The sequence below is a fragment of the Brachyhypopomus gauderio genome, chromosome 17, assembly GCF_052324685.1.
Source record: "Brachyhypopomus gauderio isolate BG-103 chromosome 17, BGAUD_0.2, whole genome shotgun sequence".
In the NCBI taxonomy this organism is placed as follows: domain Eukaryota; kingdom Metazoa; phylum Chordata; class Actinopteri; order Gymnotiformes; family Hypopomidae; genus Brachyhypopomus; species Brachyhypopomus gauderio.
This window is the reverse complement of record NC_135227.1, coordinates 17,674,986-17,687,732: the sequence shown is the minus strand read 5'-3', so window position 1 is coordinate 17,687,732 and position 12,747 is coordinate 17,674,986. Positions and strand designations below refer to the sequence as shown.

The 12,747-nt window shown below is 46.7% G+C and overlaps 1 protein-coding gene across 1 annotated transcript in view; it reads left to right on the top strand.

The window, feature by feature from the left end:
* itpk1b (inositol-tetrakisphosphate 1-kinase b) overlaps nucleotides 1-12,747 on the top strand; it is a 28,651-nt gene that overhangs the window by 12,898 nt on the left and 3,006 nt on the right. Inside the window, exons 3-9 of the mRNA XM_076977966.1 lie at nucleotides 672-797; nucleotides 2,173-2,290; nucleotides 9,746-9,844; nucleotides 10,224-10,264; nucleotides 10,534-10,699; nucleotides 12,178-12,245; nucleotides 12,335-12,497. Of these exons, the coding sequence (XP_076834081.1) occupies nucleotides 672-797; nucleotides 2,173-2,290; nucleotides 9,746-9,844; nucleotides 10,224-10,264; nucleotides 10,534-10,699; nucleotides 12,178-12,245; nucleotides 12,335-12,497 (781 nt within the window). The remainder of the gene's footprint in view (nucleotides 1-671; nucleotides 798-2,172; nucleotides 2,291-9,745; nucleotides 9,845-10,223; nucleotides 10,265-10,533; nucleotides 10,700-12,177; nucleotides 12,246-12,334; nucleotides 12,498-12,747) is intronic.

Below are 12,747 nucleotides of genomic sequence, written 5' to 3'. Positions count from 1 at the left end.
ACGGCGAGCCAGAAGACACATCAACACTATCTCTCTTAGTATCTTCTAAACCTTAGTATCATGAACACTCGTCGGAGTGATGCTTGTTATTCTACCGTGTCTTAAGTGTTTTGATGTTTTGATGCTTTCTGATTACAGTCATGTTAACATTTGACCAAGCAGTTGATGTTAATAGCTTGGGAGTTTTTTTTTGTATTTACATAACATTACAGTTTGAACTGTGTCAAAGTCTCAATGAGTGACTAAACTCCACTATTGAAAGCCCAGGGGAATGTAAGTGAAATTGCATCCCTTTTATATAAGTGTGTGTGTGTGTGTGTGTGTGTGTGTGTGTGTGAGTGAGTGGGTGACTCATTCTCTCGAGCTGCTCCAAGTCTGCATAATTGACCGGTGTGTTTCTTCATTTTCTTCATGTATCTCCAGTTTCAACCATCTAATGCCATGTGGTCTATATTCCTGCCATCCATACATTCAGCACACAGTCAGTATGCCAGTGCTGTCTGCTTTGCTAACATAGAATCGCCAACAAAAATGGGAGAGAATACAATAAGATGGGGCACCTAAACTTTGCCAATAGCTAAACGCCAAGAGATTAGCATGTTAGCAGTTCAGCCATCAGTGCTCAAGATGTTCCAGTGGCGTTAGCTGATCCTCTCCCTCTCTGCCCTCAGCTCGACCTCAGCCAGCCGCTGGAGGAGCAGGGCCCCCTGGACGTCATCATCCACAAGCTGACCGACCTGATCCTGGAGGCAGACCAGAACGACAGCCAGGCCCTGCTGCTGGTGCAGCGCGTGCAGGTGGGCGTCGCTCCGCTCCGGCCCGCCCAGCGTGGCACTCGGCGCCGAGGCTCGAGGTCCGCGACGACGGGAAGGATGTCGTACGCTGACGAATGCGCCCGGGCGTCTCGGTCAGAGTTCCGGAACATTCCGGAACCCCTCCGTCTCTGCAGCAGGAGCGTGAGGTGTCTGATAGGTTCTTGAAGAAGAGCAGGCCTCTTCTGTTTAGTGGAGAGCTGTCCCAGGAGACAGCTCTCTGCACGAGGCAGGCGCGAAGCAGAAACCACTGCCGTGCCTCCCCAGTTTGGATCAGTTTGAAGAACTTTGGCTTAGATCAAAATTAAAGCCCTTCTCATTTGTGGCCAAGCGGCCAAGTGTTTGTCAACTCCTAAAATAAACAGCACATATAAAAGCACTTGTTGCTTTAGTGGTAGAGCTAGCCTGCTAGCGGCGGTGGTTTAAAGGGTGTCGTCATCCAGAGGTGTCCGTAAGATCACACATGTGGTCAGTCACAGTGTATCTTATAGGGACAGATTGCTATTGATGTTCTAGTAACAGGAATATTATTGTAAAACACTAGTATTATAACCTTTGTATTGTTGTACAATAGTATTCCTATTACTGTCTTACTGTTGCTGTTTTAAACCTATCAATTTGCATGTAGCACAGCGTCCCAGTTACATCCCCAACATCTCAACACTTTATGAAGGAGCTTCATATTCACGTCTGTTGTGCAGCTACACACTCACCTCTGACCTGACCCCACTGAAGGATTAGAATTCCTCTTCTTCTGTTTTTTAAAGCGTAGCAGGGTCACCTTACATAAGACATTCCTCTGATCTGTGCGAGGCCCTTTGCTCTCTGCTCACTGATGCCCCCACTGACGTGCACCGTGGGTGGGTGGGCGTGCACATGTAGTGACTATGGGGGAGAAGAAAAAAGGTGTGTGTGTGTGTGTGTGTGTGTGTGTGTGTGTGTGTGTGTGTGTGTGTATACGTGTGTGTGTGTGTGTGTATACGTGTGTGTATACGTGTGTGTGTGTGTATACGTGTGTGTGTGTGTGTGTGTGTGTGTGTGTGTGTGTGTGTGTGTGTGTGTGTGTGTGTGTGTCTGCCAAGCCGAGAGGAAGACAGAAAATTAGACAAAGTGTGAAGACATTGAGCAGGGCAGCCAAACAACTGTACAGTATAACCAGCCGAGGGGAAGATGATGATGATGATGATGATGACGATGGTGGTGATGTCTGTCTGTGACCGCTGTGCCTGTGGTGCGCACGTGTGCTGTCGTGCTCCAGCTCGACTCGTAATGCCTGAGCAGAGATCCGTTGCTGGCCGACAGCCTCTAGTCACACGGCCAGGCCCTTCCTGTCATGTGACCCTGTGGCCTGGTTCTGCAGGACTACATCGACGCTCACCCGGAGACCATCGTGCTGGACCCTCTCCCGGCCATCAGAACCCTGCTGGACCGCTGCAGATCCTACCAGCTCGTCCACCGAATAGAAGACTGCATGCAAGGTGTGTGTGTGTGTGTGTGGTTTCAATAATTCCATTTTATTTCATTATTTTTTACAGTGTATTTTAGAAATAAGAGTTGGGATTTGAAAATGTAAGTTTATTTGCTCTTGTGATTGTGCTGAATGGTGAGTATTAAACAGAGAGGTCATGTTGCAGGAAAGCATCGAGTTAAACTCAGGTTGAACATCTTTAACTGTCAGTCCTGTACTAGAACACGTTTTAAAAGGCCTGCACATATGCCTGTGTTTAAAAGACATGCACACTAGTGCTTTTAAAAGACATGTACGCTCACGTGTGGTGTGAGCACGTGGTTTTCAGCAAAAACATTCAACAGAATGAGGAATCCTGATCTGGCACAGACCACTGCACACATGGCGTGTGTGTGTGTGTGAGTGTGAGAGTGCCTGTGTGTGTGTGTGTGTGTGTGTGTGTGCGCCTGTGTGAGTGCCTGCATGTGTGTGTGTGTGTGAGTGTGTGTTTGTGCCTATTTTTGTTGGTTTGTGTGTTCCACTAGCACTTTTCTGTGCAAGCAGACATGACAGATGGTTATGTAACCAAATCAGCTGTAAGCCCTCAAGTCTGTATCTCTCCCCTCCTCTTTCCTCCTCCCCTGCCCTCTCCTCTGCACCCCTCTGCTCTCCTCCCCTCTTTCCTCCTGTCCTCTCTCTGTCCATTCCTGCATCAGTATACTGCATCTACATCATGCATACATAAGACAACTTCAGCTTTAATAAGTGCTCTGTGTTGCCACATGCCTTTACACAGCTGGGATTCACTCAGCGTGAAGATGAGTGTAGATTGGAGGATGGAGGTTGAGAAATGGGTCGTAGCTGTTGTGGCCGGCTAATGGTTCAAAGTAGACGAGCCGCGGACTGCCGTGTCTGCTGAATAAGTATTACTGCAGGGTGACCCCCCCCCAGGAGACGTGCAGGTATTGCTTTTAGATTTATTGCAAACGTATACTTTGTCATTAAAATCCATTACTCTTTACAAATAGAACAAGAGACAAGAGTCTTCATATCCAAACCTGGACATCAGTTTCCTATCATGGAAGGAATATTGAAAATATTATTCATCTGTGATTTCAGACTGAAGCGTTGCTTGTTTATTGTCCCCGAGCGACAGACAGATATAAAGCATGAGGAGTGAGAAGGACGTTTACCTTTAATAGGAATGGAAGAAGGTACTAGATGCTTATTTGTTTGGGATGCTGTTAGTACATGACCCAGTCCAACAACTACTGAAGTGTGTGCCTATCCAAAATTTGGAGATTTGAGACTTCCCCTCAAGCAGATAGGAGCCCGATCCACCGTTAGCCCAGCGTGATGAATGCATGCTGTTGTGTTGCCTTAGGACGCACACGCACGCTTCACTTGCGTCACGCCAGCTGTGACACAATGAGAGGCTCTTTGCACTGATTAGTGGCACTCCACAGAGAGATGGAGCGCATGAGAGAGGGAGGAGAGAGGGAGAGGGAAGGAGAAAGTGAGAGAGAGGGAGGGAGGGCCCGAATCAACCTCCATGTGACTCACGCTCAGCTCGGCTCTGTCCAAACATGATGATGTCCAGTCCTGCCTCTGGAGGCCCAGCGTGGCTGCAGCATTACTTCTCCGTCTGGGCGCTTTTCTCCCGTCGTGTGTTTGTCGTCCTCGTGTCTGGATCCCGCCGCCTGCACAGATGGCTGAGGGAGTGAAGCTTCACGAGTCCAGACCTCTCCCTGGTGGCGCCAATGTCCAGATCCCCCTCTTCTCCTCAACAGAGAACTGTGTAAACGCATGAATTTGTAGAGGTCACATTTCAGGGAAAGAAGAAATTATTATTATTGTTGTTATTGTTTACAGTAGTAGTGGTGGTGTAAGTGAACAGTTACTAAATAAATGCGAGTGAAAAACACTTCAGAAATCGGGTCGTCCAGGCGAGGATGTGCTGTGAAGTGTCACGTGTGGACAAAAGCATCCGGTTCTGTTTGCTCGCTTCCTGTGTCGCGCAAGCTGGATTGTTCAAGCTTTGAATGTTTGTTGGTTTAATTGCGTTTAATCACTACATTTCATTGTAATGTAGTGTTGTCAAAAAAATCGATATATTGATGTTTCGATACTGAACATTCTGAAATGGTACAATACTTGTTTCTTTTAAGTATCGATTCTTTTTACATAAAATGCGCTTTCGTTTGACCCACCCAAGCTGCCGTAATGCACAGGACAGTTTGTAATGCTAAAATGTCAGCTAAAGCAAACACAGTGCTGTTGGATTCGAAGCAGATACAGATAGAAAACCGAAGGACATGAACAAGCCAGTTTGCAAGCGGTGCTTTTGGAACATTTCAACGAAGGGCGCTAAAGCCTGGTTGAGTGACCATAGCGCTCGACTCCGCCCACCTCGCGCGAACTTCCGCGAGCGGTGGAGGCGTTTATACTTTCCGCTTTGCCGTGTTGTCCGAAACTATATGTGGTAGTATAAAAGAAACACCCCTCAACAACAGGGGAATGAACACTTACCTGACGAATTTTAATGCTGCTTTGTGTTTCAGTGTGTTTCAGGTTTGAAAAGTGCTGGAATGTAGGCTAAAGTACTTGAAAATGCTTGAAATTGTAACTTCATTTCACAACAAATATCTGTCTGACTGAACAGTTCTCTTGTATTACGTTAACAAATACGAGACTCTTGTAATTCCAGGACGAAACATGAGAGAACGTGAAGACGTTAAGATTGGGCGTTTTGAAAATAAACAACCATTAAATAATGTGATAAAAAAGCGAATTATATCGAATCATTTCGAGTATATGTATAAATATTTCACTTAATTAAGTTTAACGTGCTGGGAAATATTGGTACAAGTGCTTTAATTCCACCTTATAAAGGTGTATGAAGCCTGCAAACATGACTTTGTTCATTGCGCTGAGGCGCGGCGCGCGTGAAGTTACAAAATTCGAGAGGTGCACGACCTCGCGTGCACCGCGCTTCAGTGCGATGAACAAAGTCATGTTTGCAGGGTTCATACACCTTGTGGAATTCAAACACTTGTATGTCACTTTCAAGGTCCATTTCAATATTGCCCAGCACGAGCAAAGACACTTTGACAGACGTTCAAAAGACGTCCACTGAAAAGCCAGAATGAAAGTTTTTGCGACATCATGTCTTTTGAACATCTATTACTGCCGTTCAGTTGCAGTTTTTGCACGTCCACTGATATCCAATAAAGGTCCTAGTCAGACGTTCAGATAGAAAACTCGTCATAGACGTCCATGTTAAGTTAAGGTTAAGGTCCTAGTCACACTGTCAGATTTTGAACCAGTTTTGAACGTCCACCAGACATGCAAAAATGGGTCTGGACTGACCGACGTGATACAGAGATGATTTTAACGTCTTTCTGACATCGCATGTTTGTTGGGATAAGTTAAATATTTATACATATACTCGAAATTATTCTCTTTCATCACATTATTTAATGGTTGTTTATTTTCAAAGCGCCCAATCTTAACGTCTTCACGTTCTCTCATGTTTCGTCCTGGAATTACAAGAGGCTCGTATTTGTTAAAGTAATACAAGAGAACTGTTCAGTCAGACAGATATTTGTTGCAAAATGAAGTTACAATTTCAAGCATTTTCAAACACAAAGCAACATTTATTTGTTTGTTTATAAAAAAAATAAATAAAAAGGCTTTAAAACGGAAATTAGCACAGTATCTGACTTTGGTATCGACAATGGTATCGAATTTCAATATTTTTTTAAGTATCGTATCGAAGTTGTAATTCTTAGTATTGTGACAAGCCTATTGTAATGCATGTGGAATGTAAGCTATATTGAATTTTCCATCCATCTCAAGGTATTTTTAGTTATGGCATGAATAAATAGATGTCATTTTCTACATGAGATGAGGTCCATCATTTTACTCTGTGGATGGTCTGTTTATGTGGTGTGTTTCTGTAGTGTTTGTCTTTTGGCACGTTTGGTTCAATTCACTTGAACTTAACGTTTTATGACCCTGAAGTCCGCCCCCCGCCTGCCCTATCACATGCGGCCCACCATGCCTGGGCCATCACGTGTGGCCCGTCACGTGCGCCCCCGTCCTCCCCGTCCCCCATCACGCGCGCCCCGTCCTCCCCATCCCCTCTCACGTGCGCCCCGTCCTCTCACGTGCGCCCGTCTCTCCGTCACACGTGCCCCATCCTCCCCGTCACGTGCGCCCCATCACACGGTGCCTGGCCTTTTGGCCCCTGCATTTGAGAATAGTCAGTGCTGCTTCCATTCGCCATCAGCCAGCCTTCACAAACATGCTGTAAACATTCCACAAACGTCACATAAACGTCTGGACGGCTCCTGCAGGTCTGCACGGCCCTGGAAGTGTTTAGACAGAGCCCAGATGGATCCTGCACACTCACACCGTTTCTGCCCAACACGGCGTTTGGACCTCCTCACTACGGCTTCCCTCATCCACCTTCATCCATGTGTTCACAGCAGCTCCGCTTTACCCCAGTCGTACAAATGCAATATCCATTTCCAGAAGAAACCCCATCTTAAACCCAGTCATCGAAAACACAACGTCCTGTAACGGAGGCTTTATATTACTATATTTAATATATTTACTATATTGCTTAAAACACACTTTAAATCTCTTTTATTTACTAGCGCATCAAGACGCTTGAATCTTCGGGCGTTTGGTGTGCAGATGTTGGCGTATCGCTGGACGTGTAGACGTTTACCTTTAAACAGCTGCGTTGTATTTGCTTGATTTAAGAAGCAGGATCTGGGTCTCTGAACACAGAACCGGGCTGTAATGACACCACATCTGCTATACGTCTGAGTTACTTTACCAGAAGACAATAAGAAGCCAACACTAGACTATGTGAACCACTCTGTTAAAAAGAGAAATCTAGCACGAAAGGCCTCGTGTAAGCTTCCTTAAGAGGGGCAGAGGATATATGTGGGAGCTCTGATAACACCACACTCCTTTTTCGGTTTTGACATGCAGGATCGGGTGGGGTGGGTGGTGTCGAGGGTGGGGTTGGTTGGGGGCGCGGTTGGATGTTTGATGCCATCGGTTGCCAGTGCAGCTCAACTTAACAGGAAGTGAAGTGCAAGTTTGCCTTCTCGAGCCAGCTGATGTCTGTTTCAGCCCTGACCTCTGACCTCCAATCGCCACCATCCATCCTTCCACTCAGGCCGAGCTTCGTGTGGTGCGGGACGCCTGGCTGAGTTTCGTTGGGGGAGGTGTGAGGTCTTGGGGCCCCTGGGGGGGTGCGGGGAGTCGGGCCAGGCGCTCTCTGCTGCTGCGTGCTCAGCTTGGCCAACTCCACCATGCTGGCAAGTCTCAACACACGGAGGTGAAAGGAATGCTTTGAGAAAAAGTCTCATTTGCATAGTTCTCCACTTACCCCAACTGCAGCGGATTAATCCCAGACGGCTTTATTGCTCTTCACTCTGGGTAGATACTCTGAGTTCTAAGGCTCTGGAGAAGTGTCTCCAGAACGAGTTCACAGCGTGTCTAAAAACTGCTGCGGGAGCTTCGTTGTTAAACATAAAGTCACATCTTTTGACTTGTATTCCTTGTATCTCACCTTCTGCGTGACGCATGGTGGCTATATGTTCTGAAGACCTGTTTTAACACCTTTGTGTGATGCTCCTATCAGAGATGCCATGAGTGTGATGAATCCTTGGTTCATACTCATGAACTCTGCTGTGATGCAGGCAGCTTCTGGGCCATAATGACTAACTAGGGGTTCATCTGGACGTTTCAGGGGCCCCGGGGGTCAGAGGCACCGCGGCTCCGATGGTTTTTCTGCCAGAACTGAACGCGTTCCTGCTGCTCATTCACAGACATTCACCTTCCTCTTCCTCCTCCTCCCTCTTCCTACCTTCCTCTTCCTCCTCCTTCCTCTTCCTCCTCCTCCTCCTCCCTCTTCCTCCACCTTCCTCTTCTTCCCTCCTTCCTCTTTTTTGGTCGAGCCTCCGCGCTGCAAGACTAAGACCTTCTCCAATAAAGCCTCCGACTGTCATGTCATGCCAGCCACGTCGACCGGCGGGCCAGGGACTCCCAGTGGCAGCAGACCGGGCCCCAGGGCCAGCAGACCGGGCCCCAGGGCCAGCAGACCGGGCCCCAGGGCCAGCAGACCGGGCCCCAGGGCCAGCAGACCGGGCCCCAGGGTCATGGGTCATGGCTGGAGTAAATGGGGAGAGATGTGAAGGAGGCACATTAAACAGTCACTGTAGGTTGTTAGTTTGCAGCGGGAGGCTCACAGCTGTTACAGTACAGCAGGACTGTGTGTTACATCAAAAATACTTCAGTACACTCCTCACATTTAGTGTGTTATATCAAAAACACTTCAGTACACTCCTCACATTTAGTGTGTTATATCATAAACACTTCAGTGCACTCCTCACATTTAGTGTGTTACATCAAAAACACTTCAGTGCACTCCTCACATTTAGTGTGTTATATCATAAACACTTCAGTGCACTCCTCACATTTAGTGTGTTACATCATAAACACTTCAGTGCACTCCTCACATTTAGTGTGTTACATCAAAAACACTTCAGTGCACTCCTCACATTTAGTGTGTTACATCATAAACACTTCAGTGCACTCTTCACATTTAGTGTGTTACATCAAAAACACTTCAGTGCACTCCTCACATTTAGTGTGTTACATCAAAAACACTTCAGTGCACTCCTCACATTTCGTGTGTTACATCAAAAACACTTCAGTGCACTCCTCACATTTAGTGTGTTACATCAAAAACACTTCAGTGCACTCCTCACATTTAGTGTGTTACATCATAAACACTTCAGTGCACTCCTCACATTTAGTGTGTTACATCATAAACACTTCAGTGCACTCCTCACATTTCGTGTGTTATATCATAAACACTTCAGTGCACTCCTCACATTTAGTGTGTTACATCATAAACACTTCAGTGCACTCCTCACATTTCGTGTGTTATATCATAAACACTTCAGTGCACTCCTCACATTTAGTGTGTTACATCATAAACACTTCAGTGCACTCCTCACATTTAGTGTGTTACATCAAAAACACTTCAGTGCACTCCTCACATTTCGTGTGTTACATCATAAACACTTCAGTGCACTCCTCACATTTAGTGTGTTACATCAAAAACACTTCAGTGCACTCCTCACATTTAGTGTGTTACATCATAAACACTTCAGTGCACTCCTCACATTTAGTGTGTTACATCAAAAACACTTCAGTGCACTCCTCACATTTCGTGTGTTATATCATAAACACTTCAGTGCACTCCTCACATTTAGTGTGTTATATCATAAACACTTCAGTGCACTCCTCACATTTAGTGTGTGACATCCAAGAGCCATTCTTCATCCCTTAAACTACAAAATACATATGGTTCTCAACATCTCTCTCTCTCTCTCTCCCTCCCTCTCTCTCTCTCTCTCTCTCTCTCTCTCTCTCTCTCTCTCTCTCTCTCTCTCTCTAGATGAGAGGATCTGCTCTCCTCCATTCATGGTGCTGAACAGCGAGTGTGGGCCAGACACACTGGACCAGATCAACCAGCATGGTCTTACATTCCCCTTCAGTAAGTCCCTCCTCTTCCTGTCAGAGTGTGAGGGGGGGGGGGGGGGGGGGGTCAAAGGAAGTAGCAGCTTGTTTGACCTGGGTGACCCATTATGTCTTAATGCAGGGTCACCAGTTTATTTTTCACTTGACGTGTTGTATGTGGGCATTCAGTGGGGTTTCCTTCACTAGCGAGGCTTGAGGAATTTGGTAGTGGGAGGGTTTCTCAGCACTCTGGAGAACGCTTTGCCCTCGGGCTGCTCCGCTAAGCTCCTCTGACATTGTTACAAGCAGCTGGAGAACATCTCGGTATTTTAGGTGGTGAAGTCAGGCTTCTGGCCTCTCTTGCATCTTCCGTTATTGTTCCAAAGCTCAGGGTGTCGTCTTTCTTCACCCCACAGTTTGCAAAACGCGGGTGGCACACGGAACCAACTCCCATGAGGTATGACTTCATCGCTCGCTGTCTCTCCAGACCGTGGTGGCTCACCACGGGTTGCCAAATATTTACACACTCCTACCACAGGGGCCAAACACGAGCCTGACCAGAGTGTCGCGCTCGGCTGCCAGTGAGCCGTTGCTGTGAGAGTTCACATTTTCGCTTGGCCTGTGAAAATTCTGTTTTGTGTCGATGAATAATTCATTTTCCTGATTGCCGCTTGCACTTTGCCCGGAGACACTTTCGCGCTACACGTCTCTGTTCTCGCTGTGCAGATGGCGATCATCTTTAGCCCTGAGGACCTGAAGGACGTCAAGCCCCCGTGTGTGATCCAGAGCTTCATAAACCACAACGCTGTGCTCTACAAGGTGTTTGTGGTGGGCGAGTCCCACACCGTAGTGGAGAGACCCTCCCTCAAGAACTTCCCCTCGGGGCCGGCCGGTGAGTCCGCACCACTGTTGGCGACGCCGTTGCCCACGTGCCAGTGCCATTTTGTTCACACACTTCACTCGGAAGCCGCAGCGTAGAAATGTTTGACCGGGCCCAGACGTCTGGTGACGTCTGGTGACGTCTGGTGACGTCTGGTGACGTCTGGTGACGTCTGGTGACGTCTGGTGATGTCTGATGCTGGCACTCGGACTAACCCTCCTAGGTTTGCAAACCACAAAAACCACACTTCGAACACAATTTTGTACACTGTCCACTCTCTGGGACAGCGTAACACACGAAAACTGGTCTTTTAAAGCTGTTCATGAAGATGTGTGTTTAACCTCTTAACAGTCCAGTTTTCTGTGTTTTTGTGTTCTTGTACTGTACAGCATATTTGGTTTCAGAAAAGGGCTGTAAAAACCCAAGAATAATTCTTATTGTTGCTATTTGTATTATTATTATTAGCGTCTCAATAGCAAGGCTCAGAAACCGTTGTCATGTTCTAAGAACTGGCCTCTGTTGGCATTTGCTACGTACATGTCAAGCATCACCAAGAACTGGAGCCAGGAGGCCCGTTTTATGTTACAGACAGCAGTGATGGACCTGTGGCGGTCATTCTTCGGTTTCTACTGCGTAAACACAAGCCTTGCCTGAGCCAAAGGGGTTAGCCCCACCGCTAGGAGCTATTTGCCTAACGCTCCCGCACTAGCTGCTATGCAAAGAGGCTGCAGCTCGCTGTATGCAAACTTGTAGAGGCCAGCGCAACGCTAACGGTCCCCCATCACACTAGAGAGAGAGAGAGAGAGGGAGAGAGGCAGGGGCAGGATGAAATGAGTTTCCAGAGCTACATGGGTTCCTGGCTCGGTGTGGTGTTCTCACGCCCGCTCATCCTGCTCCTCACAGAAGGTGTGAAGAACACATTTAATCAGATAACAACGGCTGGGACGTTTGGCCTCCGAGGTGCCTTCCTATCATAATACGAGATGCTTGCGTTGAATGTTTTAAGAATGTTTCAAGATCCCAATTATCCGGACTGGAGCTAATCGTTTGTTCTTTTTCTTGAGAGTGGAAGTGTTTTCAACATTTAAAAAACATTCAAAAGGCACAAATGTCCATACTCATCAGTTTGATTATTATTCCAGAGTAAGCAGCATTAGTTGATTTCAGATGCTTATTAGCAAGGTGATTTTTCATTTTCCTAGTAATGTGTCTTAATGCAAAGCCTTTAAAATCTTTATGTGCATTGCAATTTTACTAATTGACCTTCCATCATCCCTAGTGTCTGTATGCTTGTAAATACCAGCATCCTCTTGGCAAGGCCATCTTATCCTCCTGCGCACACGCCCACACAACCTGTTGTCCTCAACTATTAGCCTCTGCTGCCACCTTGTGGACTTTATGCGTACTTGCTCCCCCACTCACACTTGACATTCAGGTAAGGAAACATTGGTTGAGCATATACTAATTCAGCCACGACTGTCTTCTCTCAGACAGAAAAGCGATTTTCTTCAACAGCCATAATGTGTCCAAGCCAGAGTCGTCGTCAGACCTCACCTCTGTAAGTCCCAGGGAAAATGCACTTAAAAAAATAAAGTATGTTGTGGTTTCTTATTCTTAAATATCTCTTCTGCTTTCGGTTGTGTGCAGCGAGATAACGTGGAGGGCGTCTCCCAGCCACCCAGTGATGATGTCATCAGGGAGCTGTGCAAATCTCTGCGTCAGGCTTTGGGGGTGTCGCTCTTTGGAATCGACGTCATCATCAACAACCAGACAGGGCAGCACGCGGTGATCGACATCAATGCATTCCCTGGTGTGTGTTTTATTTTTACAGAACACGATGATTTCAAGTCGGTCCATAGTGTCCATGATGTGTGGATCTGACCACACTGGCTGGTCTGACTTCAGCTTGAACCATGTGCTTTAAATCCAGATAACACTGGGGAGCCATAGTTAAATGGACCTACTATATCTGCTCATTTAAATGTCAAAATGTACCATTTCCATGTAGGTGTGTCTAGTTCCCCCAGTTTACACATCTTTTGAGAACCCATATCACATTT